The 18,290-nt window shown below is 42.9% G+C and overlaps 2 protein-coding genes and 1 long non-coding RNA gene across 14 annotated transcripts; all 3 read right to left on the bottom strand.

The window, feature by feature from the left end:
* Positions 1 to 6,186: 6,186 nt before the first annotated feature.
* Positions 6,187 to 7,038, bottom strand: LOC136357199 (uncharacterized). The gene is made up of 2 exons (XR_010742382.1): positions 6,672 to 7,038; positions 6,187 to 6,559 (listed from the first exon to the last, which is right to left on the bottom strand). It is a non-coding gene; the product is annotated as an uncharacterized lncRNA (long non-coding RNA).
* Positions 7,039 to 8,911: 1,873 nt separating this feature from the next.
* LOC4343924 (polcalcin Phl p 7) lies at positions 8,912 to 12,531 on the bottom strand. Of its 11 annotated transcripts, XM_066312163.1 has the most exons (6): positions 12,420 to 12,531; positions 12,203 to 12,333; positions 10,356 to 10,559; positions 10,051 to 10,271; positions 9,596 to 9,688; positions 8,912 to 9,517 (listed from the first exon to the last, which is right to left on the bottom strand). In XM_066312163.1, the coding sequence occupies exon 6, from the start codon at positions 9,506 to 9,508 to the stop codon at positions 9,233 to 9,235; it is 276 nt and encodes a 91-aa protein (XP_066168260.1). In that variant the 5' UTR covers positions 9,509 to 9,517; positions 9,596 to 9,688; positions 10,051 to 10,271; positions 10,356 to 10,559; positions 12,203 to 12,333; positions 12,420 to 12,531; the 3' UTR covers positions 8,912 to 9,232. The 11 variants fall into 11 exon arrangements, 10 of the variants coding, with proteins under 10 accessions (XP_066168260.1, XP_066168256.1, XP_066168258.1 ...); XM_066312159.1 differs by having other exon boundaries at positions 8,912 to 9,688; XM_066312161.1 differs by having other exon boundaries at positions 8,912 to 9,688; positions 10,356 to 10,550.
* A 1,235-nt stretch (positions 12,532 to 13,766) lies between these two features.
* Positions 13,767 to 18,185, bottom strand: LOC4343923 (protein WEAK CHLOROPLAST MOVEMENT UNDER BLUE LIGHT 1). Of its 2 annotated transcripts, XM_015792427.3 has the most exons (4): positions 17,955 to 18,185; positions 16,526 to 16,704; positions 15,993 to 16,438; positions 13,767 to 15,870 (listed from the first exon to the last, which is right to left on the bottom strand). In XM_015792427.3, the coding sequence occupies exons 2-4, from the start codon at positions 16,653 to 16,655 to the stop codon at positions 14,080 to 14,082; spliced, it is 2,367 nt and encodes a 788-aa protein (XP_015647913.1). In that variant the 5' UTR covers positions 16,656 to 16,704; positions 17,955 to 18,185; the 3' UTR covers positions 13,767 to 14,079. The 2 variants fall into 2 exon arrangements, with proteins under 2 accessions (XP_015647913.1, XP_015647912.1); XM_015792426.3 differs by having other exon boundaries at positions 15,993 to 16,704.
* Positions 18,186 to 18,290: the final 105 nt, after the last annotated feature.

Here is an 18,290-nt window from a genome sequence, read left to right as displayed (position 1 = left end):
CGGTAACCCTGGCCCGACGGTTTGAGAAACCCTGCCTTCAAGTCGAGCTCCTTCTTGGACGGCACGTTGAAGTCAAGATGTCCTTGTAGAACGTACAGGGCGCGGCCATGAGGTGCTCGATCTCGTCGTCGTCGAGGAAGCTAGCCGTCGCCGTTCTTGTCGGCTCGGTGGAGGTTGAACCACGCCTAGCTTGAACCGGTCGCCGCGGCGGCGCATGGCGTCCCGGAGCTCCCTCCGGCTGATCCGCCCGTCGGCGTCGGCGTCGAACTGCATCAGCTGCACTTCTTGAAATGCTCCAGCTTCGACCCAATCTCTTGTCCGCCTTCGACGTCGCCGGCGTCGGCTACACCACTGTCAGTTACTGTAGCTAGCTAGCTTGCTCTGATGATCAGCTGCTCCGACGACTGCATGTGCTGTAGCTCGCAATGGAACTGGAGCTCCTCCTTTCATATATATCGATCGATCGATGTATATATCGACGACTCGTCGTGCAACGACCTCTCGATCATGTAACATGCAATAAACGGGTGGACATCCATTTGATCTGTTAAAACAGTTTCCCCTCGATCGTATAGCTTTATTAATTCGTTTCAATCTGCAGGCCGGCCGCCGGCTGCATATCTATATGTCCTGAAGCTTTCTTCAGTTTCTGCATCAGCAATTCAGTATGCATGTGTGCATCACGTTTCAGCTGCATTATTGCGTTGCTTTGATATCCTCTTATATGGAGTATCTCTCTGATGGAACGACGGTTTATGGCATATTGGCATATCTTTTTTCCATCCTGATGTGAAGGTCGCTTGCAATTATTTGATTCTTAGCTATTTTTATGCCTGCAGCAATATATGTGTGCACATATGTTCTGAAGATTTATCCAAGTTAGCATAAGTATCTTGTCTATAGCTGCGGAGTACACACAAATGGTTGCGTATGTGATTATTATGACAATGCGTGGTGAAAAATTTAAAGAACCAATAGCGAGCATATTGCATTATTGTGGCCATTTCACTTAAGCTAACTTGGGAATCTTGGACCAGCTTGCAAATTCTAACTTCTTTATGCAAGGACCAATTAATCAACCGGAAAGTACAGTGGCTATCTCATATAAAGTATACCAGTGCATTGTTTCTAAAACAATAAACCTTATACACACGAGATATACAAGGAATAAGTGCGTAATAGACCTGACGTCACCATTTGGAAGAGAATGCCATATAGAATTTTAATTATGAAGACGCACTTGATAGTGCAGTGGCAATAGGATGTGTGGTTTCAATCCCGAACATGCTCATAATTTATTTTTAAAAAAATGTTTGGGGGACGTCTCTCCCTCTAAGGGTCTGTTCACTTTGATGCCATTTTCAACCATACCAATTTTTGGCAAAGTTATCAAAATTTTAGCTACGTTTAGTTTGTTGTCAAATTTTAGTAAGTACATATGAAATCTTGCCAAAATTTAGCAACTTTACCAAAATTTTGGCAACCTTACCAAAATTTGGCAATGACAAAACTTGATAAGGTTGAAAAAGGTAGCAAAGTGAACAAGCCCTAAATCTTTTTTTTTAGAATTTTAATTATGACACGGAGGGGAGAGAAGACTTTTTGCATGCGAACACCACTAGGCACTGGATGATGTTCTATATATGTGGGTCCTTAAAAAGAATATAATCTCCAAAAGTTTGGTATAGATTATAGGAGAAATATACCCATGCATTTGGCAATTGGATGGATGGATTATTTCAAGTTGGGGCTTATGCTTGCCAGCAGCAGAGAACCAGACTCGTGATGACTATGTGTTGACTTGCTACTCAAAAGAAAACCAAAAAGAATTAAAAAGAAAATGTGAATATTAGGGAAGGACCGTGTTTCTCATCAAAAAGAAATTCTAACATGGCTGTTGGGAATCAATGATTTTATTTTCCTTTCATGTATCGTCATGGCAGATCATGCATGTAAGCTTGTTTGTTCTCATCGATCTGTAACAAAATGATGGTGTGTTAATTTGTGGTGTAGTAGTATAGTTATTTGTTGAAGTATAAGTAAATTGCCTGCCTGCCTTTTCATAGCAGTTTAAATTGTTAGGTTGAACTTGTTGAGATTATGGGCATATAATGATTTAATTTATTCCATAAATAAGTCATGACATTACAGATGAAAACTAGCATGAACGCATCATTAGATCTACACATGTAAACTACGCAGAATAACATGAACAGATCAAATATGCGCAACATATTGAACACGTACCGAGGTGACGAAAAGACCGGCTGCTTGGTCGAAACTTTTCGCAGGTGTCTACGAAGGCACGAAACACGCGAGCGAAGAGGAAGGCGAGCCGTCGCGAACGAACAGGGAGCAGTCGCGCGAAGCGCTTCCCAAAAACCTTATTGCCGCCTTCTCCCGGTGCAGGACGTCAAAGGCAGAGGTTCCGGAGACCTGCTCTCCCGATCGCTGGTGCACGCCGGCGAGCGGGATGGAGTAGTCTACGAGCGACGGCGCAGTACAGAGTAAGAGGCAAACCCTAGATTGATTTTCGCATATATTGCGTGAAGACGGCGGGTCGGTTTATATAGAGAAGGGTCGCTTGATCAGGGCGCCCGCACGATCTCTACTGCGCGTAACCGAACCGGATAAGTCGCGCGTAACTTATCCGGACTCCACGCCGTTTGCACGCATCGGATTTTTCGGAACGTTTCCAAAACAAAAACGAATCCGAATTTGCAGCAAAACAAAACTGCAAAAGGAGGCTGCATCTGCGCAAGGGTGAGGAGCCAATTTTTCGGACTATTCGACGCGTACGTCGTGCACGCGCGCCGCCTGCCCTGCCAGGCCAGGCGAGGCGAGGCGAGCGAGCGCGCGCGTGTTTCCCCTCTTCTCTCCACCACACATGCTTCAAGTGGCTAGGAGGGCATCCTCCCTTTTAAGGAGGTCCCCTTCTCCTAGAATAAGCAAGGTGGTACTAAATTCCACATGCATGCCATCCCATGAGGTGGGCTTTTGTGATTTTCCAAAGAATTAATTTTCGAGTGGGCTAAGGCCCATTCATTAATTCCAACAATCCCCCACCAAATCTCAAAATCCCACTGAGATTTGCCTTTTCCAATGTACTGTTTATATACCAGCGGTTCGATGGAGACCAATTAAGGTTGAACATCCACCTAGAACTCCAAGCTACACTTACTCACAACTTGAACAATGGACTACGCCTTGAATTGCAAGTCTTGTGCAAGCAAGTTTCACTCAAAGTCTTATCTGGTACTAGACCGTCTGTAGACTACCCCTCGGGTGGAGCGTATAAGTCATACTCCTAGGTCTTTAGTAAGCTTCCTAGAAGATTCACCCAAAATCTTCATGGACTGCGACCAACAGTCAAGCTCACAAAGGTGAGTTCCTTCAAGAATGCTCTGCAGGACAACATCTTTGCTAATTAAAGCCAACAGAACTCATTAAGGCATAGCCAACCTGCCTTGCAGCTCACGAGAGTATATGCATCTTCACTTAGAGAGGGTATATATATTGGTACTCTCCTCTAGTTTATTAATGGTTTGTTCTTCCCAGGATCTAATTCACGGGATCTCCGATCACATAGACTGGGTTACCACCATAGTATAACTCACATGGGTCTCAAACCCATCTCCTTCGATGCATTGTCTATCACATTTCGTGATAGTCCCTTCGTGAAGGGATCTGCCAGGTTTCTCGCTGTTTGGATGTAATCCAACGTTATAACTCCGGAGTTTCTTAATTTCCTGACAGACTTCAATCGTCTTTTCACATGTCTAGATGATTTCATATTATCCTTAGAACTATTCACTTTGACAATTACCGTTTGATTGTCACAGTTCATAAGGATAGCCGGCACCGGTTTTTCAACAACAGGCAGATCCATTAATAGATCACGCAACCATTCTGCCTCAACAGTAGCAGTATCCAGTGCCGTTAGCTCTGCTTCCATGGTTGACCTCGTCAAAATTGTCTGTTTGCAAGACCTCCATGAAACAGCACCACCACCCAGTGTGAAAACATATCCACTAGTGGCTTTGATCTCATCCACATCAGAGATCCAGTTAGAATCACTATAACCCTCCAGTACCGCAGGATACCCAGTATAGTGAAGCCCCAATTCCACAGTACCTTTCAGATAGCGCATTACTCGCTCAAGCGCACGCCAGTGATCATCTCCCGGATTAGAGGTAAATCGGCTCAACTTGCTCACAGCAAAGGAGATATCAGGCCTAGTTGCACTAGCCAGGTACATCAACGAGCCAATGATTTGGGAGTATTCCAGTTGATTCCTAGCAATTCTCTTGTTCTTGCGAAGCGACAAGCTAGGATCATAAGGTGTTGGAGAAGGCTTACTATCAATGTAGCCAAAGCGATTCAAGATCTTCTCCACATAATGAGACTGCAAGAGTGTAATCCCATTCTCACCTCTAATTAGCTTAATGTTTAAAATAACATCAGCTACTCCCAAATCTTTCATATCAAAATTTTGAGACAAGAATGATTTAACCTCATTTATCACCTCAAGGTTTGTCCCAAATATCAGTATGTCGTCAACATACAAGCACAAAATAACTCCCTCACCCCCACCATGGCGATAGTACACACATTTATCTGCCTCATTGACTGCAAAGCCTGCAGATGTCAATGTTTTGTCAAATTTCTCATGCCATTGCTTAGGAGCTTGTTTCAGACCATACAAAGACTTCAACAATTTGCACACTTTGCCTTCTTGACCTTCAAGTACAAACCCATCAGGTTGATCCATATAGATCTCCTCATCCAGCTCTCCATTAAGAAAAGCTGTCTTAACGTCCATTTGATGAACGAGAAGACCATGTGAGGCTGCTAGGGAAAGTAGCACACGAATTGTGGTCAATCTAGCAACAGGTGAGTAAGTGTCAAAGAAATCTTCGCCTTCTTTCTGAGTATAGCCCTTAGCAACAAGCCGAGCCTTGTACTTTTCAATAGTACCGTCAGGCCTAAGCTTCTTCTTGAACACCCACTTGCACCCCACAGGTTTACACCCATAGGGTCGCTCTGTCACCTCCCAAGTCCCGTTAGCGATAATGGAATCCATTTCACTACGGACAACCTCCTTCCAGTAGTCTGCATCAGGAGATGCATATGCTTCTGAAATTGACTTAGGAGTGTCATCCACGAGGTACACAGTGAAATCATCACCAAAAGACTTAGCCGTCCTTTGTCTCTTACTCCTTCGAGGAGCTTCACTGACATCCTCCTCAGAGACAAGTTCATGTGTATGTTCAGTTTGTTCTGGTGGTGTGATTGAACTGGGAATTATTTCAGAGGGTTGGTTCGAACCACTATGTGTATCCTACATTGGGAAAAAGCTCTCAAAGAAGGTAGCATCACGAGACTCCATAATTGTACCAACATGCATGTCCGGTACCTCGGATTTAACTATTAAAAATCTATAGGCAATGCTATGATGAGCATATCCCAGAAAAACACAGTCCACAGTCTTAGGTCCAAGTTTGCGCTTCTTCGTTATTGGTACATTGACTTTCGCCAAGCACCCCCATGTGCGCAAATAAGAAAGTGATGGTTTTCTACCAATCCATATCTCATATGGTGTTTTGTCCTTATTTCTGTTAGGAACTCTGTTTAACACATGATTTGAGGTCAACAATGCCTCCCCCCACCATGCCTTAGGCAGTCCCGCGGTGTCCAACATGGCATTCACCAAGTCAGTCAGTGTGCGGTTCTTCCTTTCAGCAATCCCATTAGACTCGGGAGAATAGGGAGGCGTCCTCTCATGTATGATGCCATGTTCCTCACAGAATAAGTCAAACTCGTTCGAGAAAAACTCTCCACCACGATCAGACCTAAGCCTTTTTATCTTTCTGTCAAGTTGATTTTCAACCTCTGCCTTATAAATTTTAAAATAGTCTAGAGCCTCGTCTTTCGTTTTCAACAAGTACACATAGCAAAATCTAGTAGCATCATCAATCAATGTCATGAAATATCGTTTTCCACCCTTCGTCAACACCCCATTCATTTCACAAAGATCTGAATGTAGGAGTTCTAGTGGTGCCAAGTTTCTCTCCTCGGCAGCCTTGTGAGGCTTGCGAGGTTGCTTCGATTGCACACAACTATGGCACTTAGAACCTTTGACAATGGAAAACTTAGGAATTAAACACATGCTGGAAAGCCGAGACATCAAGCCAAAATTAATATGACATAAACGTGAATGCCAAACATTAGCCTCATCATCCACACTGCCACAAATATGGTTCACAGACTTATTGCAGAAATCAGAAAGGGAAAAGCGGAACAGGCCTCCGCACTCATAACCTTTACCAATAAAATATCCATGTTTAGACACGACTACTTTATTAGACTCAAAAACCAACTTAAATCCGTCTCTAGTCAGACGGGAGCCACTAACAAGATTCCTGTCGATAGAAGGGACATGCTGCACGTTCTTCAGCTGCACGATCTTTCCCGAAGTAAACTTCAGATCTACCGTGCCAACACCATGAACAGAAGCATGTGACCCATTCCCCATTAGGACGGTGGAACCCCGTGCGACCTGATAAGAAGAAAACAATGAGATGTCAGCACAAACATGTACATTGGCCCCAGTATCAACCCACCAATTAGTAGATTGATTAACTGAAAAAACAGTAGGTAAATTACCATACCCGCTTCCATCTCCAGTGTTGCCAATGGTCACATTAGCAGACTTAGAAGTCTGCCCTGCAGGTGCCTTCATCCCCTTGCGTTGTGGACACTTCCTAGCCAGATGACCAACTTGGCCACACACAAAGCAAGTCCTCTCATCCTGATTAGGATTGTTGTTGTTCTTCTTCTGCTTCTTGAAGTTGGTGGTCTGCTGAGCTTTGTATTTCCCCTTGCTCTTGTTCTGGGCCTTGTGCACAACATTGGCACTGGACTGCCCACCATCGCCCTTAGACGCGGCATCTTTTTCCCGAGCTTTCTCCTCAACATCAAGAGACGCAATCAACCCCTCAACGGAGTATTCCTGTCTCTTGTGTTTGAGTGCAGTACCGAAACTCCTCCAAGATGGAGGTAGTTTTGCAATAATGCACCTGGCCACAAATTTGTCGGGTAAGACACACTTAAGGAGTTCGAGTTCCTTAGCCATGGTTTGTATCTCATGAGCCTGTTCGACTACAGAACGGTTGTCAGCCATTTTGTAGTCATGAAACTGCTCCATGATATACAGATCATTGCTAGCATCAGTAGCACCGAATTTAGTATTCAGTGCATCCCACAACTCCTTAGCGTCGGTCATATGCATATACACCTCGACCAGACGATCGCCAAGAACGCTAAGAATGCATCCCACAAAGAGAGTAGTGGCTTCCTCGAATTGCTTCTGCTGTTCAGCAGTAAGAACTCCTTCAGGTTTGCCAGTACTCACCCAGAAGCATTTCATAGCTGTCAGCCACAGAGTGACCCTGATCTGCCATCTCTTAAAATGCACACCGGTGAATTTATCCGGCCTCAGTGCATCGGCAAAATCAGCCATAGTAAAATCACAGTGCCTATAATAAGGTTTTGGATTGTTGAGATTATGGGCATATAATGATTTAATTTATTCCATAAATAAGTCATGACATTACAGATGAAAACTAGCATGAACGCATCATTAGATCTACACATGTAAACTACGCAGAATAACATGAACAGATCAAATATGCGCAACATATTGAACACGTACCGAGGTGACGAAAAGACCGGCTGCTTGGTCGAAACTTTTCGCAGGTGTCTACGAAGGCACGAAACACGCGAGCGAAGAGGAAGGCGAGCCGTCGCGAACGAACAGGGAGCAGTCGCGCGAAGCGCTTCCCAAAAACCTTATTGCCGCCTTCTCCCGGTGCAGGACGTCAAAGGCAGAGGTTCCGGAGACCTGCTCTCCCGATCGCTGGTGCACGCCGGCGAGCGGGATGGAGTAGTCTACGAGCGACGGCGCAGTACAGAGTAAGAGGCAAACCCTAGATTGATTTTCGCATATATTGCGTGAAGACGGCGGGTCGGTTTATATAGAGAAGGGTCGCTTGATCAGGGCGCCCGCACGATCTCTACTGCGCGTAACCGAACCGGATAAGTCGCGCGTAACTTATCCGGACTCCACGCCGTTTGCACGCATCGGATTTTTCGGAACGTTTCCAAAACAAAAACGAATCCGAATTTGCAGCAAAACAAAACTGCAAAAGGAGGCTGCATCTGCGCAAGGGTGAGGAGCCAATTTTTCAGACTATTCGACGCGTACGTCGTGCACGCGCGCCGCCTGCCCTGCCAGGCGAGGCGAGGCGAGCGCGTGTTTCCCCTCTTCTCTCCACCACACATGCTTCAAGTGGCTAGGAGGGCATCCTCCCTTTTAAGGAGGTCCCCTTCTCCTAGAATAAGCAAGGTGGTACTAAATTCCACATGCATGCCATCCCATGAGGTGGGCTTTTGTGATTTTCCAAAGAATTAATCTTCGAGTGGGCTAAGGCCCATTCATTAATTCCAACAGAACTAGCTGTTGCATGCAACTCAATGATATTAACCCCAAGCTATGTGCGCTTCATGCTTTGGTTCTTCTTAGGAATTTTACACATAGCTTGATTAGGTGAAAACCATCAACGAATTTTACCAGTAGGGCACTGCAACAAGCCAAGAAGGGGGGATGAAATTGTGATCATTTTTCTGTCCTCTCAACTCCTTCAACAATATGTTATCTGAATGTGAAATTTGTTGCACTTAGTTGATTATGTTATCTGAATGTTTGGGCCTGTCACCTGACACTCCAACCTTACCTGAAGTACTCAACATGATGCCCTTTGCTGCTGAGTTTGCTTCTCTTAAGAATGGGCATAATCAGGCATGTCATCTCTTGAAAGTTGAAACCATCTGAGAAGAAATGCTAACTGTGTTACTAAAATGGCCATAATCACCAATTCATTTTCATCTTCACCAGAGTCAATACCAACAGAGGATCACTCAAAGTATCACAGCATCATGGCAGACATTCTCCTGCTTTTACACAAATTATTCAGGAGAAGCTGGCATGCAAGTCAAACTTTACCAGTTACTACCACACAGCAAAGAAAAGCAACATAGAAGGCAATATTTTTATAGCTTAATCAAAAGCTAGCACTACTGCCACAGTGCTCTCTACCCATTTTAAGCTCAAGCATATGAAAATCCATGAAACTAGCTTAATAATGCTTATTGCTGCCAGTAGTGTTCAGTTCTACCAGGCAGTAACCTTCATGCCCAGAGTTTTCTGGGCGAAGGCGACGAGGTTCTCGATCTCGGACTCGTCCACGAAGCCGCTGTTGTCCCTGTCGGCGTGGCGGACGGCGCGGCCGGCTTTCAGGCCGGAGAACCAGCCGCCGCGGCGGCGGATGGCCTCCCGGAGCTCGCCCCGGCTTATCCGGCCGTCGTTGTCGGTGTCGAACTGCTTCAGCCAGTTCTTGAAGTCGTCCACGGTCATCTCGCGAGAGGACGGGATGCCCCTGATCGCCATGGCTGGCGTCTGCAAAAGTTTCACAAGAGTGATTGCTCACTTCGAGCTAGGAGGAAGGGAGTGCAGGTCAATGCCTCGCAGCTGCACCTCCTTTTATACTGCCCTTGGATGTTCACATCGTTGCATTAGGATGTGGTTTTTGTCACTCGAATGTACATACACTTGTTTCATACACATCACCTGAAAAATTAGTAAGATAACTCAATACTATATGATATATTATTCTACAAACATGTAACTTCAAATTTGACTCATATAAATAAATAATTAAGTAACAAATATTAATTGTAATAGTATGCACTTTTGATAGTTTTTTTTTTCTACTTGTGTAGGTTGAATTTTAACTTTAAAAATTGAAATAATATATATTGATCTATCTTGCTAATTTTTTTTAAAAAAAATCATGACTTTTTAGGTGACATGTATGAAATGAGTGTATATCTATTTAAGTGACAATTTTTATCGTAGCTTTATTCGTTTCTATCTGCAGGTTGCAAGGGTTCTTTGCTCATAGTGGAAGACACGACATTTGCTCTCTTTACTTTGGCATCGTATCTCCCATTTTGTGTGCGCTTTTTTAGATAATGGAAAACCTTCCACTTGTGTGTATCACGTTGTTTTGTTATTTGGACCTGCAGAAAAATATCACACTGTTACGTTCCAGCTTTTATCTGATAGGACGAGAGAGAATGGCTTATCTTTTTCTGTGATACGTCGGCATTTCAATTATTTGATTCCAGTTCTCGCTGTGATGACCAGCCAGCTGCAATTGTAGGATCAACTTCAGACTACAGTGTGTGTGTGTATATGAAGATGAATTATTTCTTTGTGGGCACACTGATCTCACTTTCTGAGATGATCATGATATTGGCCACATATTTAAGTTGTAATTCACTAGTATCATCATTTTTGTCCCACGAACCATGTAGGAGTTTTTCTTTAGTTTAACATACACTCCATATGTACGATGAAAACTACTTATCATATTAGTATTTTCGTCCATGGATCTTCTAGGCTGCTTCGAACCTTTCATCTCCGCATTCTGAAAATACTGAATTGATTGTGTTAGTACAGTCATATGATTTGGTTTAAAGCGAATGGAAACTGGAAGAGTTCTTAAACTGCCTCCCAACTCATTTTCAAATACTATGTGCATAGGAGTTAGGAGGACTTAGAACCAGAAAAAATAGATATGCGTTCTCTAGAATATTTTGCTGCCAGAACATTAGCCCTTCTGAAAAATATAATGGCATAAAGTTTTCTACTTTGTCTTATTATGTGTACCCATCTAACCCAAATTCTAAACTGTACTACATTCTCCATTGTGATTCCCTCTAGCCTATGGGTCCTTGAGAAGAATAGTATCTCGGAAAGTTTGGAAAGCACGTGCGAGGATAGCATTTGGTACTTGGTAGGCATGAAGCAGATTCTTCATTCTTCAGTGACTGACCAGCCCACGGAGGAAACAGGATGAGATTCTTACCACACTGGCTACTTCGAGTGATCGAGCAGCACAAGTACACACAATTGTCTGTTTTATTATCCGCTTGTTCCGTTGCTGTCCATGGAACTTCGGCAGGAAGCCACCGTCTTACAGTTTGAGAAGGACAAAGAGGCTTACTATTCTATCTGTTGGCTGTAAGGGTTTGAGAGGAATAAAAAGGCTAACCATTCTATCTGTTGGCTGTTGGATGATTTATTTCTTTGTACGCACACTGATCTCACTTCAGAAAAGGAGTACTTATCGTATTACTGTTTTCATCCATAGATCGGGCCTACCTTCAGGGCAGCTTTGAGCCTTTGGTAATTGGTTTTGTCTGCAATCTTAACTGATTGTTCGAGGAGCAGAACCATATGATTTGGTTTCAATTTGCAAGTGAATGGAAGCTGGAAGAGTTCTTAAATTGCTTTTCCCAACTCATTTCAAAAGCGTAGATAGGAGTTAGGATCAGAAAAAATAACAGTATATATATAATGGCACAACGAACCATGTGTTTCATTCTGAAAAATATAATGGCGCAAAGTTTGCTACTTTGTCTTACTAGGTGCACGGTGTACACCCATCCATCCAACCCAAATTCTAAACTATACTACATACTCCATTGTGATTCTCTTTAGCCTATGGGTCCTTGGGAAGAACAGAGTCTCGGAAAGTTTGGAATGCACGTGCGAGGATAGCATTTGGTACTTGGTAGGCATGAAGCAGATTCTTCATTCTTCATTGACTGACCAGCCCACAGAGGAGACAGGATTGGGATTCTTACCACACTGGCTGCTTCGAGTAATCGAGCAACGCAGGCGCACACAATTATCTGTGTTCTCATCCACTTGTTCTGTTGCTGTCCCTAGAACTTTGTCAGGAAACCACCATTTTATATTTCTATCTGTTGGCTGTAAGGGTTTCGAGAGGAATAAAAAAGGTTAACCATTCTATCTATTGGTTGTTAGGGGTTTGTCTTTACTAGCTAAATAGATGTGCCTTGCTAGTAACTTTTTTGGTTTGTATTTAATGTAGTTATCGAATCAAACATGGTGTTCACTTGGTTACTACATGAAGTAGTTAGACAGTATTTAAGCACCTTGATTATGACCTATAATTTTCTCTGTTAAGGCTATAGTAAATAGCAAGAGAGCATGAAAATCAGAATAGCTATCCACAATTCCACAAATGCACAAACACCGTTAATAAATTACCTTCATAAGCGTCTTCGATCAAAAACCGCTATTCCCGGAGGCCGGAGACGACGATCTCCTCACTGGCTGCGGGTGCGGCTGCATTGGTTTCACCTGTTCCAATTCAGCCGCCGCTCGCGATGAATCCCTCCCTGCACGGAACGAACAGGGTCAGATCGGAGCGGAGGAGAAGATGCGGTCGCCGTCAATTCCACCGATGCGTGCTGGGTGCCCTCACCGGCGGTGGCTCCGACGAGAGGAGGAGGAAGGAGGCGGCGGCGTCGCGTCGATGGGATCTCATCTCCGGTGAGGCGAAATGGATTTGCAAAACAGCCCCTGGTTGGACCGCTGCTATTGGAACCGGTCCTTAATTTGTTTAAAAGAGCTCCTTAGTTTTCCCTTTAGTTGGTAGGTATCCTAAAGTTTACAAAAGAGACCCTATTATTATATCCTGAAGGCAGCGAAAACTACTGAACACGTAAGGCTCCATATGTGATAGACTATGAGCGATAAATTCTTAATTGACACATTTAAAAGTGGTAAAAAGTTAAATGCCCCGCTGAACTCAGCCAACTTCTTCAAGCCATTGATCGCCATTTCTTCGGGTCTTCCTTGTTTTGACTGCACACCATGTTACCGTCCAAACTGCAAGACAGCATTGCTTTGCTTTGCATCTTATTACTCCAATTTGGAGTGCTACGATCGCATGCTTAATGGAAGAACTGTGATATGCTCCTATGTTAGTGGCTGAATTCTTGACAGTGTGAGGTGCTGCCTGCAAGTCGTTCTTCCCTCATGAAAATCTGAGCCAATTTAGTTTCAGGTGCCCTTGATCTAGTGCTTGTGTTTTTTTTCTTTTTTTTTCTTACATTTACATAGCTTTAGGTCTTTCTTGTGGTTCACTGTGAAGAATATATGGCAGAAAGCCTCCTGTTCTTTATGCAGACAAACCCCATTGCTGTAGGGTGCCATCTCAAGATTCTTCATCACTACAAAGTTATTGTGATTCTTTTTTATTGCAACTTTGGGTGTTCTCTGTGGGACCTTGAGAAGAACAGGATCTTAGAAAAGGTATTCAATTCTTGTGGGACGGATAAACTTTAGAGTGGGGATGAATAAGATTTGTAGGGTCAGCATGAGACATATTCTTCTTTCTCTGACCAAGAATACCCAAATGTTCTTTCGTCAATTGCTGTATAATTTCGATGGCAATTGACAAGACCTGTATGTCTGGACCATCCTCCTTTGTTTGTGTGTTTCATGTTTGATTTGGTTGTTTCATGCTTTTGCTGCTGCTACTTGGGCTCTGGAAGGAGGTGATGGTGTTACTGTCTGTGTTCAGGAAAAAAAAACTAAGATTAGACAACCATTTTGCTGAATCTTTCCTTCAGTTCTTTTTTGTACAATTTCTCCTTCAGTTTTACCACATGGTTGTTGTTCATTTCTGAATCTTAGTGTATATGCAAATCTGTTCCTGCAAGAACCAACATTACTTTGAGAACATATTGCCTGCCTGATGCTCTTTTGGACATTCCATTAGAAACACACTATTAAGATCTTCACAAAAGATAACTGAGGCACACAGTTGGGAGGAAGATTACACAGAACAATATTATACCCAACAGAAATATGCCACTAGTCAGATCCTTTCCAGTTTGAGGAGATTACAGAACATAGCTACACTCAAGGAATGCACATTTCTTTGCAGAATTTATCCAAAGTAACCCAAAAAATTGTTATAAACACACCACTATACGCCCTCTGGTTGTTTACACCAACAAATTAAATCAAAACTTAAGTTAGACACCAAATTTCAAGACCAATTAAATTAACTTATTACAGCAATGTACAGAAATAAAACTGCCCAAGACCTGGGACCTTGTTATCTTCTGCTATGTTTATGCCCGAGTCTTTCTGGATAAAAGAGAGCCCATTAGTGGGAAGAAAGATTTCTTCCTCCGCAGCTTCCGATTCGGAACAAGGTCCTCATAACTATTACCTGAGAACTCTTTGTAGAAAGAATCCTTCTGTTCAACAATTCTCTTAGGTGAGCTACTCAAAGGGTTAACTGCCCGTTTCGCGGCTTCTTGAGCTTTCCTGCGCTGCTCATGATCAGCTCTCCATTTCCTCAGTTCCTGCTCAGCAGTTAGTTTCCCTTGGTTTGCTCTCTCAGCTCTCTCTAATGCTCTTTCAAGAGCTTCCTTCTTCTCATTCATCCTCTTGGATGCTTCACATAGTCTCTCTAGGCTATTTGATTCAGACGCCTTTGCCGACTCCACCTGTGCCAGTGCTTCTGTGACACTCTCATGTGCCAGCTGTTCAGCTTCATGCACTTTCTTGCTAAGGGTGTAATACTCGCTCAGAGGAAGTGTCACTCCTCTGGGAGAATTCTCATCATCTCCTGCCTCTTCACTTTCTTGCAATGCTTGAACCGCCGCAAACGCTAGCTTCTTGGATGCTTTGGATGCATCTATTTCTTTCAGAACAGCACTTAACCTGGTATTTACTGTGGCTGCAGCTGTTTTGGTTTTCTCGGTTTCTTCCCTTGCCTTCCTCACCTGCTCTTGTACTGAGAAAGCTACCATCTTCGCGTCCTCAGCCTCCTGAGCTGCCTCCTGCAAGATCCTAGGAAGTTCTACCATCCTCTCTTGAGCATCTTCTTCTTTAGACTTTACATATTCTATCTCTTGTTTCGTCCTATTGAGCTCAGCTTCTAGTGCACAGATTGCAATAGATGCCATACCTTCCCTCTGCTGCAATTCAACAAGTGAAGATTTCTCATTGTCCATTTCTGATCTGAGGGTTGTGGCTGCAAGTTTGAACAATTTGGCCTCATTTTTTGCCTTTTCTATGTTTGCTCTAACCTCTTCAAGCTCCTTCTGTGCTGAAGCTAGAGCTTCCTTAACTGGACCACTAATTTGTTGAGCATCATCAGGCCCATGTTCTTTCACAAGTCCTTCAGCTTCTTCACTAATTACATTTTGTACATAAGTTGCCAGCTCTGACTTGAGGCTACGCAGCCTGCGTAAATTTGTATCTAGATTCTGCTTCACATCACTTTTGGACAGAAGCTTATTGTTGAGTTGCTGAAGCTCCTCTTGTGCCTGTTGCAACTCTCTATCCCAAGCAACGCAATCTTCCTCCTTCTCCAATGCTGCACCAATTCTACGTTCTTCTGCTTCATGATGTGCAGCATGCGCCAACTCAAGAGAACCTTTGGATGCAATCAGTTCCAGCGTCAGTTCCTCCACTCGCTTCTCAATGTCCTTCCCAACAGAAATAACTTCCTCTGACCTTTTGATAGCTGTGTCCCTTTCATTGATTAAGGTAACATACTGCTCATGTACTGTTTTCAGCTCCTCTTTCACCGAGTTTAGTTCAGCAATAGCCTTTTCATGCCTTTCTTTGGCAACTTCAATTTGAGTCTTGGCTATCACACTAGCTTCGTCAGCTACTCCTTGCTCGATTTCTTGCGCTCTAAGTAGTGCAAGCTCAGAATCCTGTTTTGCCTGAACTTCTTCAACCTGTGCTTTCTCAAGATTATGCTTCAGTTCCTCAATAATTCTCCGGGTGTCCTCTAGTTCATTGACTACTTGTGATTTAACCATCTCAGCAGCTTCTAGTTCCTCTTTATAGAGTGGAATTTCCTTTTGAACCTTCTCAAGTTCAAGTTGTATGAACTTGCGCCTCTGCATAATAAAAATATATTTTAGACTCTGTGCATGGTTAGAATTCAATTGTACAGCATCTCTATTTTAATTCTTCTACAAAGCCTATTATCCACTACAGTTTTAAGAGTGACAAGAATTACCTCCATCATTTGAGCTTTGTGGGCTTTCCAATCAACAATTCCTCCAAACTTGGTGACAGCTTCTCTAACAGACTCAAAAGGTGCAGCGGTGTCAATAAGGCCTTTATATGGACTTTCAGGTGCCGCTCCTTGTTCTTCTACCATTTTTGGCTTTACAGCAACATTTTTCTGATCTATCCTGTCTTCTTTAGAATTCATTTCATCTGTCAACATAGTTTCAGCACCAGCTGAGACATTGTCAGACAAATGGTTCACCTCAAGGGCATCTTCTGAAGAACCATCTGCCTCATCCTTTACCGAGTGGTTGAATGCCTCACTTAGTCCTGAATTAGAGAGAATTTCAGGAATTGCATCTGTTGCAGAGTTAGATTCCATGTGGGGCTTTGTTGAATCAAGGAGGGACCTTTCTACGATCGATGAAGGTGAATCCATGCAACCAACATGATCTGTCAGTCCATTAGAGTATTTCAAAATGACTGGTTGGGATGATTTTTCGCTGTGCGCATTTGGTTTTTCATGATCACTACTGTTACCTGCATCATCCTTGGTGGCAGGTGGAGTTGGGTAGTACACAAAAGGTCCTGAACTTTCTATTGGAGATGAAGATGAATTTACAGAATTCTCTTTTGAGTTACTTTCTTCAGAGGAACAAGTTAATTCCATTCCTCCAAAGCCTTCTCTAAGCCCCAGCTGGTTTGCTCCAAAAGAAATTCTGAAAACAAAACAATTATCAGGTTACAGAAACATGAATTATATCACAAAATCCAAGCACTACAAGTAGGTTCTGTAAACAACGCAATTATCAAGTTACAGAAACAAGAACTATAACACAAAACCCAAGAACAGCAAGTAGGAAGAGCATACTGCACGACAGGTAAATCTCAGAACGATTTTTGAGTAGTAAATTATCCTGAACTTACATTGCTCACTATTGTACATTCTATCAGTATTGCAATCCAAGGTAGAACAAACTGAATTGCATTACAGAGCACTCCTACAGGGCTCTTGTGCGTTAACTGAATATGCAAACACCAAAAGATCTTAAGTGGATGCAGTTCTAGATGGATTAATCATTGCCACGACCTGACATTGATCCTGCTTTCTGCCTGCCTTCAATAATTTAGTATTACTATTGAACCCAACCTTTATGTGTGTGTCCTGAACTGAAGTAGTACCTTTGTGCAAAGAAAGAACAAAAGCAAAGCAACAAAATATAGCAAACCATTTTTATATTTGCTCCTAAAAAATGATATGTTTAGACCATCATTGTTTCCCAGCAATTATGAGTCTCTAAGCCCCCCTAATCATGTTCAGGTTGTGCTTCAAAGTTGAATACTTTGATCTTGAAGGTTTGCTCGTCCGTACAGATCCATAATAACCATCTTGCAGCATCATTAGTCAACCATTAATTTCGAAATTACAGAGCTAGTTCTACCTGCAATGTGAATAAATACTTCATTGATGTTACCCAACTAGCTAAACAAAAGAAAATGTTTCTTTTTTGGTACGGCAGAGAGATCCTCCTCCTCTTCCTTTTCAAATTCCATGCAAATATTAAGAAAAGATGGTTAAAAAAAAACAAATATTTCCCTTCCCATGGCCATACACGATTTCATGCATCACACTATCAAATTAGTTTCACTAATCCATCAAGTGAACTCTAGTGGGCAAAAAAAAAAAAAGGAAAATTTCCCCAGTCTTTTATCTGCTACTTGTGTTCTAGAGAGAGAGAGAAAAGAAGAACAGATTCTTCATCACTCTGTAAATCGCTTGCATTAGACTGAAAGTGGCCAAACCAACAAAAGAAAAACCAAAGAGGAAAATCACACAAAAAAAAAGACAAATCCAACAAAACCAAACGAATCAATCAACTAACCACGAACTCATCGCACTCTGGCGGAAAATCAATCAATCATTATATCAATGGCGGATTGCTGCAGCAGAGGCAGGTGGAAAACTTACTCGAGTCGAGTGGAGGAAGAAGGAAGGATTCCTCGCGCTCGCGGGGGGCCTTCTTTCGCGGTGATTTGGATCTCCACTCGATCGATGCCTTTTCTTTTCTTGTTTTTTCCTTAGCTTTTTCTTCTCCTGCTGCTTCTCTTTAATTAATTTGGGAGTTTAATTTGAGAGGAGATGCGGGTGCGTACGTGTGTGTATATGCTGCAGTTTGTCTGGATCGGGGAGCTCCCACTTGGTCGGCCGCTACACATGCTGAGATAAAATAGAGTGGATTGCACTGCACTTTTGTGAAAAAACACCTCCAACTTTTGTCATCTTTGCACATCTAACCTTCTCGTG

Source organism: Oryza sativa, chromosome 7 (assembly GCF_034140825.1).
Source record: "Oryza sativa Japonica Group chromosome 7, ASM3414082v1".
NCBI lineage: Eukaryota > Viridiplantae > Streptophyta > Magnoliopsida > Poales > Poaceae > Oryza > Oryza sativa.
This window is presented reverse-complemented; position numbering and strand designations above follow the sequence as displayed.